The 20513-nt window shown below is 40.8% G+C and overlaps 2 protein-coding genes across 3 annotated transcripts; one reads left to right on the forward strand and one right to left on the reverse strand.

Moving 5' to 3' along the window:
- Positions 1-685: 685 nt before the first annotated feature.
- LOC122073089 (embryogenesis-like protein) lies at positions 686-12313 on the forward strand. Of its 2 annotated transcripts, none has more exons than XM_042637605.1 (2): positions 686-1454; positions 12299-12313. In XM_042637605.1, exon 1 carries the CDS (start codon positions 911-913, stop codon positions 1448-1450), a length of 540 nt encoding a protein of 179 aa, XP_042493539.1. In that variant the 5' UTR covers positions 686-910; the 3' UTR covers positions 1451-1454; positions 12299-12313. The 2 variants fall into 2 exon arrangements, with proteins under 2 accessions (XP_042493539.1, XP_042493538.1); XM_042637604.1 differs by lacking the exon at positions 12299-12313 and adding an exon at positions 3260-4226.
- Positions 12314-14795: 2482 nt separating this feature from the next.
- On the reverse strand, positions 14796-18921 carry LOC122073490 (LRR receptor-like serine/threonine-protein kinase RGI5). The gene is made up of 2 exons (XM_042638086.1): positions 15559-18921; positions 14796-15324 (listed from the first exon to the last, which is right to left on the reverse strand). The coding sequence occupies exons 1-2, from the start codon at positions 18404-18406 to the stop codon at positions 14942-14944; spliced, it is 3231 nt and encodes a 1076-aa protein (XP_042494020.1). The 5' UTR covers positions 18407-18921; the 3' UTR covers positions 14796-14941.
- Between the last annotated feature and the right edge of the window lie 1592 nt (positions 18922-20513).

Genomic DNA, 20513 nt, shown 5'->3' on the forward strand with positions numbered 1-20513 from the left:
TTGATTGTGAGTGAAGGAAAAACTACCATATTATTTTTTCGGTCTTTTGTCTTGTTCGAAAAATTTTCTATTAAAGATAAAATAGGGTTTTCATAGTAATTTGAAGGTAAGATACTGTCACCATGTCTCGCGCCCTACACTAACACGGAAGTCAATGGGAACGCACATAAAGACATTAACATAGTTGAAATTTTTTATTTTACGAAGAACAAGTTGTTAATTTTGCATGCTCATATGGCACACAAATCATATGATACTTTTTTCCCCCTAATTTGAAAGTGAATAAATATTGTATAATCATCAAAAGTTGTAACAAAATAAAGGATTATCATCAACTTTTTACTATAGGTTGATATTTTTTTGGGGTAAAAGGAGGTAGAGCATTATAACCCTAAATCGGGATATTCTTTTAGGGTGATAATTCTCTACAATGATATAGTGAACATCAAATGACCAATAACATCTTAACACGTGCGCTCTTAAAATTGTCTCAACCATTCAATATTCATTGCATCACAGCACTCATTGGAGAGGATTTTCACGCATCATTTTCTTTCATCCACGTTGTGGGAGAACTTATGAAAATCCTTTTATTTTGTCAAACTTTTGGTTAAACTAACTATTAATTTTCGACCAAATTTTAGCACAGTGTGGTCACCACGTTCCAACACGTACCACCACTCCCACCAAAGCAGCAGTGGAGCAGAGGCTAGGTATTTGTTAGAGGCTTCACTCCACTTTTTTACTTCCTGACAAATATTTGCTAGAGGTTCGCGTTCGAGCGCACATGAACGCATGATATTGTAGTAGATGCTTGAGGGAAAGCTAGTTTTGCTTCTCCGTTCTAAGCCTTAGCTACCTTCTTCTACATCTACATATTTTTCCCTAAATATTGAAAAGGAGAGAAGAAATGGGTATAATGCGTCGGGTTTCGCAGGTTTCTCTCATTAAAATGTCCTTGAAGTACCGTGTTCGTCAATTTTCGGCTCCTTCTTCGTTTGTTCTCAAACCCTCCTCCACAATTTCAACTGGATTTGTTTCTGGGTCCATGTCGACTCCTAAACTGGAGATTTTCGATCAGCCCATCACGAAATTTCACTCATTGACACACACAATCAGTTCAGGTCCTTCGACCCATCTCAAAAATCATGAAAATCTGAGGAAATTTAGTGACGAAGCTGCCCCAAGCTTTGATTCGAGTAAAGAGATTGATGAGATTAATCTCAAGTTCGCAGAAGCTCGAGAAGAGATCGAGATGGCTTTGGAATCAAAGGAAACGGTTTACTTCGACGAAGAGGCGGAGAGTGCTAGGGAAGCTGTGAAGGTTGTCTTGGATATGTTCGAGGGTCTATTGGCGAAGTTACCTGAGAACGAAAGGGCTTCGGTGCAGAGGTTCATGGGACTAAAGATCGAGCAGTTGAAAGCTGAGCTTGAACAGTTGAACGATTGAGCAGGTTGGTTCGTTGGGTCTTTAGCATAAATCATTTCTTTTGTTTTTACCTTTTTATTTCATCTTTCTTTCTCTATGATGAGGTGAGTATCGTCTGGGGCGAAGGATTGCTGCCTTTGGCAAGCGGCTTATGTTGGAATGTATCAGATATTATTAATCTGCTTCGGCAGTTTGGATTTTTCTATTTATTGTCAATGAAGATTTGAATGTTATTTTCCATGGAAACTTTTATACTTCTGGTCCGTATTTATCTGTTAATATGCCCTTTCATCACCATGGTCCATGGATACTGCTTGGGGTAGATGTGCTCGGATGTTCTTTATATGTATCAGTCCTCTTAAGGGTTAACTGTTCATACATCCGGTTACACTACTCAGTTATGTTGTTTTATTAGGAAAAATCGACGAATAATTGCCTGGCAATGCCATGTTTTTCCCTCTGCCATTTCTTTTTTAATTGACACAAATACACTTGCCTCTTGTTCTTGCATTTGCTGGGAAGGTTTCTATATTGGTCAACAAGTTGTGTTATTTTAACATCACATTATATCTATAAGGGGGTTTTATTAGGAGGGGAAAGAGAAGAAAAGTCATAGCAAAAAATTACATAGGCGGGGTCTGTAGAGTATGGATAAAGGGACAAGCTCTTCAAAACAGTGTTGAAGAGATGGAACTCTCAGATCATATGGAGAGAGTAGTTTTATGCTCGCATTTTCCATTAGATGCAAACTTGAAATACCCTCTAGGTCCTCAATTTACTATCCCCAGTAGGCCATTATATCCAAGATTTTCATCAAAATTTCAGATAACACTCTATGAGGGTTTTCTAATACACAGGAAGCCCTTCTCTCTGTTTCTGAATATATCAGACAAGCTGTGATTACCAAACCATTTGTCAATGGATAAGATATTAGGAACCTTAGTTGTGTACTGGTCCTATCTGATCCTTCAAAAGACACCTGAAATCCTTGAATATTGTCTACTTCTCAATCACCTATCTGAGCCTTTGAACGACACCTCAAATCATCGAATGTTGTCTACTTCTCATCATTACCTGTTTTCCTCAAATTTTAGAAAATGATTTCCAATCTCATTAGAAATACTTCCTTTCCCTTAATCCTCTGGGGTCAAATGCTGATACAACTGCATTTGTAAGATTCCATTACAACCTCTTGTCTTCTATCTATAATCTTAGAGTATGTTCTGAGTTCCTGTTTTTCTCCACCTCAGCTTTTCCAGGTTTATTAGGAAACTCTTCCATAATCTTTAGCATATTCTCTTTTTCTTGCTCGACCCCTTTGAAGGATACCGCAGTTTATTGGCCGATTTTATTGTATTTTGAACAACCCATTCAACAGGATCAATAGGATCTCCTGATTCCTGTAATTTTTCTTGCCACAAAGATGAGGATTGAGTCTTAGTTGTAATATCCCCTGAGATCCTTGGTCAATAGGGCCAAGGGTGATCTCGAATTCAGGCTAAGAGGAGAACTGAAGCATTTTTTGTAAGCCTTCTTTCTAAACCTTAACCTTCATCTCCTTTTAGAAGGCTTACAAAAGAATGATTCAGTTATTTGTGAGATGGACAAGGAGGCTTCATTTTAAAACCTGGTGGACTATGAGAGCTTGCCTAATTCAAATTTGAAAGAGATTGGGAATTGTTTTTAATTTCTGGTGAGTATTTAGCAGATCCATCTGTCAAATCAGCTGGTAAGCGGTTCTCAGGGCTTTGTTCAGTCTCTGCTGAGTCAGCTTCTGTAAAGCTTTGTTGGCACTTCTACTAACTCATTCTTTTTTTCCTGAGCCTGTAGCTGATTGTATCATAGATGAGAGATCCTTCATCTTTCCAAGAATTGTGACAAGGAAGGGGGACCAATAGATCTGCAGAAAATGTGTGAAAAATGTTTTACGATTTGGCCATGAGAAACGACTGCTTTCCTGGACTGGTTTCAATGGAGAAATGACTTCATCATGGTTGATGATTTTGATGGGCATTGGGATATCAACTATGTCTGAGGGCCTGAGATTGATCCAAGCAAACCGCAGATCAGATATGTTTCCTTTGCAATTTCAACCAGTTGTCCACCTTTGTTCGCAATTCGCACCAAGATTCAACAAGTCCATAAGTGGGAAGGAGCTCATAAGAATCCATCAGCATCGTCAGCATTGTCGAAGAGCATCATTGCCAGAGTTTTGATGAAAGATAGAGCCAACAGTGGAAATAGTCTTTGCCATAGTTGTCACTTGTCACTGCATCTAGGCAAACCAAGGCGGTCAAAAACTAAGATAACACCAACAGGGCGCCTAGGCGACCAAAGCACCCACCCAGAAAAAGCCGCCTGGACACCTAGGCGACTCCTTGATAACTGTGGTCTTTGCAGATCGATTGAGTGAGGCATGTTTACCAAATTTGCATACTTCTTCAAGTCCAGAGGAAAAAGAATGCCCCATTCTAAGAGAAGACTTTTGAGTGAGATTTCTCGTCCCATAAATTTCTTGATCATATCTGTAATAATGTCCCAAGATATTCAAGGGAGATGTGGTAGCAGATTCCCGCTTTGCGTCGTACACTAAAAACATGATTTCTTGTGCAGTAGGAGGTCTTAGAGTATAGAAACCACGTGCTGGAAAACTTGCAGTAGAAATTGTTTCCCATGAGGGTTGAAGGGAATTAGCTCCCATTTTCCAAGCTTTTCAAGCTTGGTTGATTCTTAAGATAATGTTTAAGGAGTTCTTGAAATTCCACCATTCATTTGATGCAGTCCCTCTTGGGATAATGATTGAAAGTTTTACACGCTATCTATCATCTTTTCAATCAAGTTAGAATTCTTCTTTGGTCAAAATGAGATGCGTGATCCATGCATTATAATATCCATTCTACACAGTTGTCCTCAATCCTTATTCTTTTTAGAAGTCCTCTTCCTCTTTCAGCGATTTGTTCATGAAAATGACTTCCCAGATTTCCTCAAATATAAATAATTTTCCATCTATTGATACAATCCAGTCTTCTTACCGGTGACAATTTTCAATCTAGTTCCTCTTTTTTTCATTTAACTGTTTTGAATATTTTGAGAGATTCCCTTGCATATAATTGCTGATGAAACTGCACATGTATGTCTTTTCAATACTGGCACAAACTGGAAATTTTGCTGTATTTTGACTTTGGATTTCATGGGAGTAGCTCTGTTTCTAATGTCTGTGAGTGCATGACTTGAGTAAATATGTGCTTCCTTAAAAGCCAAAACATCCTTCTGTATCACCTTTTTAATGCACCATGACTCACACTGGCCATACTTGGAAACTGTCATTGAATGTCAAAATGAGAAGGTTGCAACATTAAGCTTATGGGTTTCTTTCCACCCCCCAAAGATACTGAAGAATGCTGTACTCGTTACAAGCTTAGTATGATCTACCTAACTAGGTGTAGCGGTAATCCTTTTCGCCAGGATAACATCATCCACAATTTCTGATATCTTTCTTATCAGGATATCATCCACAACTTCTAATTACTATATTACATTCACGTGATAAGGTCCGATAATTTCATTCAATCACCTTCACCTTTGGTAGTTAGCAAGCTATTAGCACTTGATTCATGTGATCAGAAGCATATATTTGGAACTCTTGAACATCCTTCAAAGTCCTCTCCTTTTGTTCTGCATTGTCTGTAGTTACTCACATCTATAATTGTAGTATCCCATCTTAGAATTTTAGGGTTTTACAGTAGGTAACAAGAACATGGAGACGTGGACATGTCAGTGTCACACTGATGCATGGTGATGGTGATACATACTTGCAAACTGCTGAAGATAAAAAAAGTTGTATCAATCCTCTTCTGGAAACGAAAGAGATGGGGTACACTAGGTTGTCTTTTCACTTGTGGATGGTGCTTGACACAGGAAGACTTCAAAAAAGCGAAACTGTACATACCTAATCAGTAGGAAAACTACAAGTGTCAAAATAATGTAACATATGTAGTTTCCTAAACTAACCCTGAGGAAATTGTGAGATGCCTTGAATCACAATTTACCTGCAGAATCTTGTCCTCTAATTAGTGTTCCATAATTCATCACCCTTTTCCCATTTTTTTTATTTCAAAAACTGTCACATACTAATGTCGGAATGAAGGTTTGGTTCATGTTCTGATTGCACGCGTGAACGAAGGAAAGCTTCTCCATAATGCATTATAGAGGAAATATTTTGGGGGAAAAACTTGCAACATCATAAGTGTCTCTGTGTTTTTCTTTGAGATCACTGTTGTAATAAAATTGTCCACTGTCTTGGTTGAGGCTTGTTGCGTGACTAGTAAGGTCAATATCATTGTATATAACTACCTCGGTATCTCTTTCATTTTTTCATTTCTTGTCTTCTATGTCGTTGTTATTGTCTCACAATGCATGTGTTAAGTTCGAATGTTAGAGGCCTAAACTTGGTAACAACTAGAGGTTGTCTCCTCTCACATGCAAGATTTGTAAATCTGGACATAATCTTTTTGTGTGAAACCAAAATAATTGATCACAGCACTTTTAAGTTGCACACCTACCTAAAAAATTATGATTACTCCAGGTATATAAATAGTATGGGGAAAAATGGGAAGAAGGGAGGCTTATGGCTCTGGTGAAGCAAAACCTCTCTCTGAAATCTTTCTCTATAGGCATATGTTTTTTCATAATAGTTTTTAACCCTACCCCGGAAATGCCTTTTATCTGAGCACTGGTTTGTTTGTATGCCCCCCCCCGGCCCAAAAAAAAAAACCGAACCAGAGAACTGATTTCTGGCCTATGTTGAGTGACCATCTCAATGAACTCAAATGCCCTCTTGTCATAATGGGAGATTTCAATGAAATCACCTCGTAGGACCAAAAGTTTGGAGGTAACCCCTTTAAACCCATGGTATCTATAAATTTGTTGGAAAATCTACTCTCCCTCCATAACCTATAAAGTATTAGGTCCCAAGGTAACCCTTATACTTGGTCAAACAAGCAAAAACCTCCCAATCTCATTAGAGAATGCCTTGATTGGGTGTATGCCAACCTGGACTGGATTACCCTATGTCCAAACCCATCACTATCCAAATTGGCTTCAGTTGGTTTTGATTACAACCCGGATTGTCCTTCATACAACAGGACCTACAACAAAGTCAGAAAAGCTTTTTCATTATCAACATGCGTGGATGGCTCACCCTGAGTTTTTCTCCTTTTGTTCTAAGAAATGGAAAGCTCTTGAAAGTGATTCACTCACTTGGAAGCTTGCGTCATTAAGCAGGATCTTATCAAGATGGAATTGGGATACATTCGGTCACATTGATAATGTTAAATTCAATTACTTATCCCAGTTCCTTCTGCTGGAAAATAAGGATTCAGTGTGTCTCCCTGATTCTCTTTCCCAAATGGAGTGGATCCACAATAAGGTAAGTTGGATTTTCGATGCAGAGGAAAGATTCTGGCACCAGAAATCCAGATATTTGTATATTATGGATGGTGACAAGAATACTAAATATTATCATTCTGTTACAAAGGTAAATCTCCATAGAAGGAAGATTGATTTTATTGTAAATAATGATGGGGGAAAATTAACTGCCCCTAGGGATATAGCTTCCAAATTTGTAACATTCCTATCCCAGCTTTTCACCACCTCTAACCCACTAGATCCATCATTTATCGAATGCCTTTTTTCCCCTGTGGACACAAATCATACATCCCAGATCTCTTCACCACCCAAACCTCTGGAAATTAGAAATATTGACCTTTCCATCGAACAGTTTAAAGCTCCAGGACTTGATGGATTTCAGGCTATATTTTTCCAGAAGTGTTGGGATTTCCTGGGTGATGATGTCACACCCCGTTCGCACTGAACCGGAGCGGTGACCGAGTTAACACCGGTTAACCCAAACCTGCCAGGATCATCAGACACTGTATTCCACCACAGCATACACACACTAACATCAACTCATCAAAACAGCGGAAGACTAAGTTTTACCTGTAATAATTCCCATATACCTGATACCCAAATGGCGATACCATAATTATATACATTTGGGCCCGAAGGCATGATATATATACACAAAAAGAATAAAGTTGAATATCAAATATATACAGGAAATTATCAACAACATCAGAGTACGCAGCCCGGCATCGGTATCAAGGCTGGAGCTCAGCTCGGCCTCAGAACCGCTGCCCCGCAACACAGCTCTCACACGCGCAGTCTACGCCGTGCTCAAACTCCTCAGGGGTCCACCAGTCCTCCTCAGGAAACTCGACTGTGGGACCCACCCCCTGCTCCTCAGGTGCATGACCTGCAAAATCATCTAAAAAGGGGTGCACACGTGGAATGAGCTCACTAGCTCAGTAAGTAGAGAGGTGGACCACACACAACAGTCCACACATCACAACACATCATATGCACTACATGTCATGCAATTCATTTTAATTCACATACACCTAATCAACATTACTAAGTCTTCGGTTTTAGTGCTACTACAACCACAGTGCGCGTATACTCCGGGTACGAGCCGCGAACTCCCTCCCGCGATACGCCCATAGGGCTGTTGGAGAAGGCCCACCGTGAGTACTCGGAAAAATAAAGACAATGCCGTCCACCGGCTCTCAACAGAAATGTAAATAAATTAAATGACAGTGCTGACTCCAGCAATTTAAAAGCAGTACGATTGGCCCTCTTGAAATACCACCGGGGTTGCCGACTGTCCTACATGACTCGCCGGGCGTAATGCCTAACCGCCACAGTGTCCGACAACCGCGACCCCTGCTTCCCCCAAATGGCAACCCAACACCTCAACCCCTGTTGGGAAGGGTCGTAGCACGGGATGGTGAGAATCCTAATACCGCATGCTCCTATATGCAGTACGACTGCATAGTGCCACCGTGTCCCATACCACGGGCCACCAATGCATTCGTTTCCAAGCCGACCACGGCATCTAATCTATCAATGCATTATGCAACATGATGTCCGCATTCAACATATAACATCTCATTCAATTTGCATTTGAAAGGTAAACATAGCATATATGCACATCAATGAGTGGAATGACTAATCTATATAGCACATTCATGATGACATGACTAGATTAGATATGGTTAAATGAATGCCAAACAAATGCCTTGAAACAAGGCCACACGTCCTCTCTCCACTTACCTGTAGCGTACAAGGAGTCCCGCTCGGTACGGGTGAGATCCGGAGCGAATCGGGAAGGCTTTGGTGAACCTAACAAAATTGAGCGGGGTTAGTACTTCACCAATTTAGAATCAAAATTAATGAAATCTGACGTCAAAATCGTGTTTAGAACGTCGAAAGAAGGTCCCACGTCCGATTTGGGCTCAATCGGACCTAAGAATCACATTCTGTCCACTCGGGGGGGTCACACAGGTGGGTTGTCCACCCACCGGTCCAACCCGCCGGTTTGGGACCGGCGGGTAGGGACCCGCCGGTAGGACCCGCCGGTCCTACCCACCGGTTTGGCCAGGGACCCCCTGGCCCTCTCGGGTGGGTGTCTCAGGTGGGTAGGGACCCACCGGTTGTACCCGCCGGTTTTGGCGGAAAAACCCCAGTTTCTTCTCATCTTCCTCCATTCCTTGGGGACCCAAATGGGGCTTTTCTCAACCCATTCCTCACACCTTTAAAGTCCTATAGGATGGTTCTACCTTAGATCTAACTTAGATTTAAGTGAAGGGAACCATCTTACCTTCTTTGCTCAAGAATGACTTCAAACCCTCCAAATCACTTCCAACTCACAATGCTCCTTCTACCTTGTCAATATCTCTTCAAATCCTTCAAGATCAACACATAAATCATCTATTAAGCCTTAGAATCATCATTTCAAAGTGTGTTTACAAGATCTTAAGAAATCATACTCGAATCAAGGGTTTAAAGCGTGGGTATGGTTAATGTTCATAAAACCCAGCTTTTCTTACCTCCAACTGTAGATCTCGCGTTGAAGATTACTCTTCCGGCACCGGAATGGCAAGATCGAGCTTCGGCACCGCTGAATCCTTCCTTTCTTCCTCTTCCTTTCTTCTTCCCTTTCTTTTTCTCTCTCCTCTTTACTTTTCTCACCAAACGTACGGGGGTAATAAATGGAAAGAAAAGTCATAAAGCTTTATATACTATTCCTACTTAAGTGAATAGTGATGGATGGGTCACTCAGGTGGGTGGGTGTACCCACCTGACATACCCATCCGAGAGTCAAAACTTGGGATTTTGACCGGGCTCGGACCTCGGCTCAAACCCCACCCCAAGCATACATTGTAGCCTACGTATATATCTTAAAATACAGATATAATACCTGTTTTACCCGTACATAGCCTTATGGTATGTGCACGTACACGGTTTGGGCACTCCCGTCTCTTCTGGCACTGGCTCGGACTTGTCGGGCCAGCCGGTGTTTAAGGTCACCCGTGCCATCATAGCCCATAAGGAACCCACTCTAATATTCTCTGGCTCGGTTCCTGCATGGTTAAACCGGTTCAACCACGAAATCAGACCGGGTTTAAGAAGCGGGATATTACAGATGATATGTCCAAATTCGTGGTGGATTTTTTCCATTCATCCACACTGCCACCATCAACAAATCACACTCTCATATCTTTAATTGTAAAAAATGATAATGCTCACTCAATGGTGGACTTTAGACCAATTAGCCTATGTAATGGTTTTTACAAAATTATTGCCAATGTTGGCCACAAGGCTAAAACCTATTCTGAACCAGATCATTTCCCTGTACCAAGTTGCATTTGTTCTCGGAAAACAAATCACCAATAACATCATCATTGCACAAGAAATTTCTCATTTCCTAAAAAGGAAAAAAGGTAAAACAGGCTTTGTGGCAATTAAGTTAGATATGGTGAAAACCTATGATAAGGTTGAATGGGGGTTTATCTTAGCCATATTCCATTTTTTGGGATTTGGAGACAAATGGTGTAAAATGATTTGAAACATCATTAGCACTACTTCATTTTCTATTAAAGTAAATGGCTCAGGATTCAATCACTTCTCGACTTCTAGAGGAATCCGACAAGGATGCCCTCTAAGCCCCTTTTTTTATTATTATTGTGATGGAATCCCTGTCTAGATTATTGGCTACATATAGGGATCTCAACCTCTTAAAGGAATCAAAATTGCCATGTATGCTCCTGAAATCACTCACTTATTTTTTGCAGATGATAGTTTTATTTTTTGTAGAGCTACTCATGATGATTTGGGCACTATCAAATGCATATTGGAGCTATTCTCAGACTTTTCTGGACTCAATATTAACTTTGAAAAAGTGGCATAGCCTTCATCTCTAACATTGATGCACCCACTAAAAAACAATTGTGTGATGTTATTGGGATAAAGGAAATGGACAACAACTCAACCTATCTGGGAACCAACCTATTCCATAATAGGGCCAAAACTCTGTCATTTTCCAAACTCTTAGAAAGAGTTAAAGGAAAACTCAGCTTTTCGAAATCCAATATGCCATCCTTTGCGGGGAGAGATGTGTTGCTGCAATTTACTTTGGCATCAATGCCCTCTTATCTCATGAATTGCTTTGCACTCCCTAAAACCATTTGCGAAAAGCTTGACTCCATTTATTTACATTTTTTGAATGGAGATCAAAATAAAAAGAAAAAATACCATCTCATTGGATGGAAAACAATTTGCCAACCTAAGATAAGGGGAGGCCTTGGAATTAGAGATTCAAAAACCCAAAACCTAGCCCTCCTCCTTAAATAAGGTTGGAGATTAATAACCAATGAGAATAGCCTTTGGGCCAAGACTCTTAAGACTAGGTACTTCCATCTGAAGGCTCATGGATCCTTTTGTTGGAATAGTATTTGTAAGATCATTCCCTAGCTGAAAAAGATTGTCATCAAGAGAATTGGTAATGGAGCCACTACTACTTTTCGAGATGACCCTTGGGTCCAAAAGGAAAACCTGACACTTAATCTGGCATGTTTTAAAGTTATGGACCCTTGTATTAAAATAGTTAGTGACACCCTGATTAATATGCAATGGAATACGGTACTGTTAAACTCAATACAACCATCACACTTTGTGGAGACTATTAATAAGATCTCTCTATCCCAACAGAGGGATCAATGGTAGTGTTCTCTGACAAAAGAGGGGTCTTTTAAGACAAGTTTGGCGGCAAGATTTCTTCAAGACAACTCTCTGACCATTCCTAATGACCAACCCCACAAATGCATGTGTACAAATCCATGTGCAAAATGGTGGAGGTTTTTTTGGAAGATCAAAATCCATCTCAATTTTAAAATCTTTTTCTGGAGAACCATTAATAATGGTTTACCCATCAAGGATATTGTATCCAATTGAGTGGATTTGGATACCACTTGTGGCGGTTGCAATAACAATAGGGAGACTGTGTTCCATGTGTTATTTGAGTGCGAATTTGCCAAGCGGGTCTGAGTTGTCAGACCATTGGAGCTCAAACCGGACAAAATCCCAGTTTCAGATGTGAAAAAAATGATAATGTTCTGCTTCAACTCTGGCCTTATACCCAAAAAAGACCAAATATGGTTCTTCACAATTTTTATGTTCACAAGTTACTTTATTTGGAAACACAGGAATCAAATTACCTTCTGTGATCAAAAACCAAATTTGGATCAAACAGTCAAACAGATTGAATTCTGGTTCTTTTTTGGGATGACTGGGATGGAAACCAAACCCCAATCTGATTGGAGGCAATCGATTGTGACACTGAGCCCAAACACAGACACAAACAAAATCATCATCACTAGTGTCAAGGACAAAGGGGGAAAACATCTGCATGGGCTCCAAGTCTTATTTCATATGGAAAATGCCTATTAATGGAATATGACTTCTGTATGACAGGAAAAGATGGTGAAGCAGAGGCTTTAGGGCTGATACAAGGGTTAACCAAGGCACGAGCATGGAAGCTGGAGATAGATCAGCTGTGGAGTGATGCGAAAGAGATTGGATGGCTGCTCCAAAGCAATCATGATGTTATGGTTAATTTATCGCCTAGAACTATGATATTAGTATGCCTAGAACTAGAAAACCATGATATTTTCCCCAACTTTTGTATAACAACTAATATTAAGTATATAGGGGACCTAAAAACTCTAGCCATAGAGGCACTCTCTGGAAAACATTATCGTCCGAAAGTGATATGTAATAGTCATAAGATTAATTAATCTATCCTTTATCTGTTTGAAAAAGAAAAAAAAAAAATCTTACTCTGTTGGGCAGAAACCATTGATCTTTGAAAGCCAGTATTGGAGTAATCACCTGTTTAACTAATCATAGTCCAAGATGATTCTAGTAAAGAAAAATACAGTTCTCCACTTCATGTTAGGGATCTCAGCACTATTAGGGCAGGGAATCACCAAGACAAATTGGAAAATAGTGTGAAGACCATGGTGAATGAGTGGAAAGCCGAAAGCAGATGACAGGTTTCTTGATGTGGATATGGCCTCGTTATCTATCATTTTGGAATTTATATCTTATGGAGCCTGCATGTCTTTGTTGCTGGTAAAGGGTCGACAGATGCTCTGCACTTGACCACTCTGCATTGTAGTATCCTCAGACTGGATCCTGTGATTGGATTCATGCTTTTATTAGATGCTTAAAAAGGCAAAAGGAGGATGTTGATTTATTGTACTGAGTTGATGGAGAAGATGATGAGTGAAGAGAACATTCTTGTAGATGCAAGTTGTTGGCCCCCATGACAGGGTTGTCCAGTGATTATTGTGTGTATTTTCGTATCTTAATGTGGGATTGACCCATGATTCCTCATCTTGTGGTCTGTCTGATATAGTAATGCATGTCCATGTGAGGAGGATGAACCTAACTTTTCAGTTGATGAAAATGCAAAATTCATATACTCTGTGAGCCTCTACTTTTATGAATTTCTGAATCCCGTGTGCCATGTTCATATAAGGCAGTGAGGAAGGCCGGCTCACGATAATTTCTCTGAGGTTAACAAATCCATAGTTGTGATGGCCTCTAGGTGACCCAAGGTGTTGGAGGCATCCTTGATGCAAGGTGACCAAGGCACCCACCTATGAAACCAAGGCAACAACGGCATCCAAGGCGCCCGGACACCTGAGCATTGCCATCATTTGACAACTGTGAATAAATCCAATCAATTAATCATTCCTTGCAGTTAAGAGACTGGATGATCCTTCTCTTGAATTATCTGTAATGTGCTGTTTACACTCCAAAGGATCGTCGTGACTCGCACTGTAGGGTTGGTAATCGGGTTAATCTCGAATTGGGTGCCCCTCAGTTCAAAGCCCTTCAGGAGGAATTGTTCAAAGACATTGACCACGATTTCTTGCTAATTTTGTAGATCAATTACAACTGATCAAATACTAGATTAATAAATCAAGTAAAGCAAGGATTGACCACCTTAAATTATATGATCTCTGTTCATTTTTATATAAACCTCTTAACCAATGAGGCAGGGAAAGGCAAGGTCTTATGTTTGACCCTCCCCTTTTGCTAATCCCCAGTTGCAGCAATTTCCGCATTGGAGATCACCTTCACCTGTTCAGCTTGGGACCATTGAGGGCATGGGGACTCTGATAAGCTTGCGGGTCTTACCATGTGCTCTGTTTTCATTGCTAAGCCATTAAAGGACCCCCACCCCTCTCTCTCTCTCTCTCTCTCTCTCTCTCTCTCTCTCTCTCTCTCTCTCTCTCTGTGGAGCCATCTATCTTCCCATACCCACCAATGATCAATCCATGGAAAGAGGACGAGGCAGACACGACGAAGCACTGGGGATGTCTCCTGAAGTTCATGCTTCATGAGTGTGTCTACTTTTTCAGCAACAGATGAATACTATACGAGGGAAAAGAACAAAAGAAATATTGAACTTTATCTCTGCAATTATCTTTCTCATTGACCACTTCAGAAAATCTGTCAAGTGTTGGATGGTAGAATTTTGATAATGAGAGACAAAAGCGATTAGTTGACTATGCACATGCACAGGCTAGCTAAGGCATTGGTGTTTAGCGTTTACTTCTTTGCCTCCCCCACAGCCTGCATCATGGGCCTACAAATCGGATAAGTGTTTTTTATTTGCTCTTTCCTTCCCTTACGCTTCATGTGGTTCTAATCTTCAATCTTTTCAGGTGAACATGAAATTGAAACTGTGATCCATGAAACTGTTGGTGGGGCTGTTCATGATGAAATATATAAGGTTTATTTGGTAAACTCATCCACAACATTTATGCTTAACCAATCCTCCTGGCTTCCCATCTATGCAAAATTAAAAATGTTCCATCACTGCTCAGTGTATTTTGTTACCCATTTGAACAATACCAGATCAGCCATGGAGTAAGAAAGGATTTACAAATTGAAAAGGAAAAAAGAATGATAAGATCATTAAGAAAACAAGCCAATAATGCTGTTTAATCTGTCATTCTGTACAAATAAGAACCAAAATGAATAGCTTCAGCCCAGAACTTCCTCCAGCTCTCTTCATTTTCATGGAATGAAGCAGAGAAAATTTCAGCTTGGGTTTGATGGCTGCTTTATGAGAGGTTGTGAAGTCTTTCCCCATTCTTCAGGCGGGCTCTTCACCTCCATTAACAACGCAACCACTTCCTTCATGGTGGGACGCTCTGATGGTGATGAGTTCACACAGAACATTGCAATCCCTAGTGTTTGTAGCATCTCCTGCACCGTCTGATCAGTTAATCCCTGAAGCTTTGAATCCAAAATGGTTATAGCCGGCTCAAAGCTCCCCATCTTCTTCTTCACCCACTCTACTATATGAAGTCCCTCACCAACGTGGGATTCTACTGCACTACGGCCACTAAGGATCTCCAGCAATACCACCCCATAGCTGTAGACATCACTCTTCTCTGTTATGTTCATGGTGTAGCCATACTCTGCCAGAATCATGGAGAAATTTCAATAAAGACTACAAAGTCAGCTCAAGCATATGCATCATATTTATGAAAGGGAAAAAAAGATCAAAATACCAGTTCTCTTGAGTGAGCCCTGAAACATTACTACTTTATACAATATTAAACATATGTATCAGGGATCAAGAGCCTTGCACTAGTTAAATATATAAGTGGGAATAAAGAGTTGGCAGAATCTTAAAAAAGATTAATACTTGCCTGGTGCAATATATCCATAAGAACCTGCAACTCTTGACATGGCATGGTGATAATTGGGAGAGCTCATCAGCTTGGCCAGTCCAAAATCTGCCAAATAAGCCTCATACTTGGAATCCAGAAGTATATTATTGCACTTGACATCTCTGTGTAGAATCGCCGGCACACAATCATGATGGAGATAGGCAAGACCTTGAGCGGAACCCACAGCAATCTTGTACCTGGTTTCCCAATCCAAGTTCCTGTTCCCCTGCAAAAGCTGTTGAAGGGTCCCATTTGGAAAGTGGTTGTAAAGCAGGAGCTTGACGCATTTATTTGAACAGTAACCAAGAAGCTTCACAATGTTTCGATGGCGTATGTGTCCAAGAATTTGAATTTCTGCAGCAAAAGAATCCACAGGTTCTTCTTCCTTATTTGTCTTCCAAAGCTTTTTCACAGCTATCAATTCTCCACCTGGCATCTCAGCTTTATATACAATCCCAGAACAACCTTTCCCAATCACATTCTCATCTTTCAGGCACTCAAGAATGTTTTCAATAGTGAAGTTAAACTTCTGAAAAGGGATAAAAGTCCATGGATATGAGAAATCTTCAGCACCTGATGAACCTGAGGACTTCTCAGCCATGTACTTCCGATTCCGGGTTACAAGAAGCCAAGATGCAACAATAACCACTGTCACCGAAGCCAGAATCACAGATATTACAGCTACAGTTTTGGCAGACTTTAGGCCAATACGTTGAAGCATCCTTGAGGAACAAGTAGAGCCATCAAGGGATTCACAGAGCTTTGGATTCTGGAGGTATGAGTTTGAGGAAAGAGTTTTGAAGAATGGAGTTACTGGGATAGGACCAGAGAAACTGTTGAAGGAAATATTCAAGTAAGTGAGACTGGTTAAGTGACCCAGAACTTCAATTCCTCCATAGAGCATGTTATTGGACAGATCAAGTGACTGTAACTGAGTCAAACCTGACATCTCTTCAGGGATTTTTCCTGTGAACCTGTTTGACCTCAAGTTCAGGCTAATAGTCAAGCTTGTCACATAACCTATTTCTGGGGGGATTGGACCAGAGAGGCTGTTGAAGCTCAGATCGAGTAGAGTTAATTTTTGCACATTCCGAATAGACTTGGGGATCAACCCAGTGAGCAAGTTGTTGTTGAGAATTAGTTTGTTCAAGTAACTGAAATTCCCAATGCTCCAAGGAATTTCACCTGTAAAACTGTTCTGGCTAAGATCAAGCTGCTCCAAATTTACAAGCTCTCCCAACTGAGACGGGATTTCTCCAGTTATGTGGTTGTTGTGCACATCCAGTAGCTCAAGAACTGTGATATTGGCAATCTCAGAAGGAAGGCCACCAGAAAAGTGATTGGTGTACAAGTCAAGGAAGACGAGATTCTGCAGCTCACCAATCTCCTTGGGAATCTGACTTGAGAACTGGTTTTCTCCAAGCCTCAACCTCACAAGAGACTGGCATTTTGAGATGTTTCGAGGCAACCCACCTGACAACGAATTCCCCAGAAGCAGAAGCTTGCTCAGCTTCTTTAAACCGAAAATTTCTTCTGGGATAGACCCAGTAATTTTGTTCCTCGAAAGATCAAGAGCATAAAGCTCAGAGCAGTTTCCAAAAGAAGAAGGAATAGTTCCAGAGACTGAATTACCCCACATAAATAGGCTCTGCAAAATTTTCAAATTACCAACCTGCTCCGGAATAGGCCCTGATAATTGGTTCTTATCAAGCTGAAGAGTAGTTAAACTGGTACAGTTACTCAACTGCCATGGAATTGGACCCGTGAGTGAATTATCTGAAAGATGAAGCTGTTCAAGAACCACTAGCTTCCCAAAATCAGATGGGATCTCACCAGTAATAACGTTTGCAGAGACATCAAGGACCACAAGGGATGAACAGTTGGAGAGCTCAGATGGTATTGGTCCAGTAATAGAATTGCCCCAAAGAAGCAAGCTTGTAAGCTTCTGCAACTTGCCCAATTGAGGTGGAATTGAACCCGTGAGCTTGTTCATGTGCAGATACAAATTTCGAAGCTCCGAACACAAACCCAGTTCAGGAGGAATCGGACCAAATACCTCTGTATCATAAAGCGCCAATGTCTGAAGATTGATCAGGTTCCCAAACGTTGGGGGTATCACACCAGAGAGCGCAGTCGCCGCAGCGCCGAATGTAGTGAGATTGGTCAGTAATCCTAACTGGGGAGGTATTTCACCAGTGAGATATGGGTTCCCACCGATACGAAACTCTTGGAGAGAGACCAATGAACCCAGTTGAGAAGGTATGGAACCATTCAAGAGATTGTCTTGGAGACAGAGGACTTGCAGTGACGATAGGTTCGCGAGCTGCCGAGGAATGCCGTCCGATAGACGATTTGAATTCAAAAACATGAACTGAAGCGACGTGTGCGAGCCAAGCTCGGGTGGGATTGGGCCCGTAAGAGAATTGGAAGAGAGGTCAAGAAGGCGTAGGTGGGTAAGCAGACCAAAGGAGGGAGGGATGGGACCAGATATATTGGTGGTGGAAAGATTGAGGAATTGCAGAGATGAGAGCGTAGAGAGCTGTGGAGGGAGTGAAGAGAGGTTGAGAAATGTGTTTGGGAGAGACAGAGAGATGACTCTGTCTTGTGGAGAGCATGTCACACCCTGCCATGAACAGGGTGTTGAGTGTGATGGGTTCCAAGAAGAGAGAATGGATGAAGATGATATTGAAGCAGCATCTGCAGATGTGAGGAGGGAGAGAAGGGCTTTTCCATCAGGAGACAGAGAAGTAACTAGAGTAGGTGTTAAGGTTAAGAAAAAACAGAGCAAGCAACAACAGCAACTAGTGATATGGGTTGTTTTCTCCATTAGTGAGTTGGAAAGGTAAGGAATAGAAATTTAACAAATGGGATTGATGGGGTGATGGTGATGGTGCTTCTGGTGAAGTTAAAGTCCACTCTAAGGAGGCAACATGCATGTAAGGATGAGAGAGTTTTCGGTGCTGGTGGTGGTAACTAAGGATGCTTAAAATTCACACCAAGCATTGAAACAAGCATATGAGAAACTAAAAGAAAAAAAAAATATTCGAAAAGTGGCTGTGAAGATACTGAAAGGAATGCCAGTTATGGTGAGGGGATGGTTCCCTTTTCTTACCTTAACAACCTTTCATAGTCAGAGAGGTGGCGTTGCTGGTGGTGCTGCTGCTGCTATTGCCGGTGCTGCACTTAGTACTGTCGACTACGAACTAGTCTTCGGTTGTTTACTCCACAGCTTGTGCTGCAGATGGGGTCTTCTTCACTAGCAAAGATGGAGTTTTCTTGGGGTTTCCATGGTAATGTGGAGGTTGGTGGTGGCTGGTTGGAGATGGTGGAGCTGCTACCAGTTTGAAGCTCTGGCCTCTTTATATACCATGGTTTTCTCACACTTATAACAATTACATAGGTTTATTACTTCTTTGTGTGGGTCAGGGATGCCAGAATGACAGAAAGATACTGTACTGTGACCCTTGCTATCAGTGATCTTATCTCAATTCTCAATGACCCAGAACCAAACAAATCAGTCATACTAGTTACACAGGTGTATGGACCAGATGGCAAGATAATAACCCTTCTTGTAATCTTGATTCCCTCTCTTAAAATGATGCCTCTGAAAGTTAGAAACATCAGTAATCCACTCTATCTAAACTCACCAGAATACCCTTCTGCAACTTCAATTGGCCCAGAGGAAGGGCAATATGGTAATTGTGTCAAGTGATTCAAACTCTGGTTCAGATCAAACCCCAAACCCAAAACCATATCAAGTAGGTCAGATTTTTATGGGAAGTAATATCCAAGTTATAAGATTCTGGGGAGAGCTGGCACTGTACCTAGGGAACAGGGGATTTGATGATAATAGGAGTGAGGCAGCTTAGGGGATTGTGAAAGTTAAAGGGTTGGAGTAAGCAGCCACTTCAATGTCTTTTTTTGTATAATACAAATAGCACATAAACTATATACATGGGAACATGGTTTGTGAATTAAGAAATGGATTAGGGTTTAGGGGGACTGAACTTAGAGGACATTTTCAGGGGGTTAAAGTGGGTAAAAAATTCAATTTTTTTTACTGAGTGATGTGGTAAATTATGTGACTTAATTGATTGTGTTAACGAGGAAGAAATGGTGGGTGTGCTTTGGGGTAAGTGAAGGAAAAACACACACACATGACTACATGAATGAGAGAGAGAGAGAGAGAGAGAGAGAGAAGGGCATCTTGGAGTTTGAGAAATTGGATAGATTAGATGAAAGTCATAAAACTAAACCCTTAATTAATCAAGATTTGTACTATGATTATGCTTATGAACAATGCTACCACCATACTTAATCTAGGATTAGGTCCAGGCCCAACCATGGTTCAGGTAAGCCGAATTGGTCTCAATGGAATTCAATTTTGGTTCAGCCGGAATCGGACAAAATTATCAGAATGAGTTAATCCTAGAAAAGAGCCAATTTTTTGAATTGTAAATCGGAGGGAATCAGGAATCGGCCGATCTGATTCCTATTCCTACAACTATGGCCCAATAAATAAGGGAGAAAAGCTCATTTATGGGCTTCAAGTAAAAAGGCCCACATTGACCTCACTGACACTGCAGGCAAATTTGGTTCAATCTAATGACTAAGCTATGGTTTGCAATGGATCCCATGCATCCTGACCTATCAATTGGAACTGACTTGGAACTGAGTTGCTTTCATAATGCATTTTAGTGAAGACATTCTACACTGTTGGGCCTCATGTAAAAAAAAAAAACCGCCCAAAATTGGCCCACATGTTTCCGGCTGCCAAGAGCTGCAGACAACTCACTTAAAATGAAGAATTCTGAAATCCTTAATTAGCCCCTAATCAAATTACAATTGGATCACTGTAAAAGCCTATTCTAAGGTTAATAAAGCCTAAAATAGTGAGTAAATTCCAGTCAATCTAATAACAACTAGATTACTAG

This window comes from Macadamia integrifolia, chromosome 3 (genome assembly GCF_013358625.1).
Source record: "Macadamia integrifolia cultivar HAES 741 chromosome 3, SCU_Mint_v3, whole genome shotgun sequence".
Taxonomy (NCBI): Eukaryota; Viridiplantae; Streptophyta; class Magnoliopsida; order Proteales; family Proteaceae; genus Macadamia; species Macadamia integrifolia.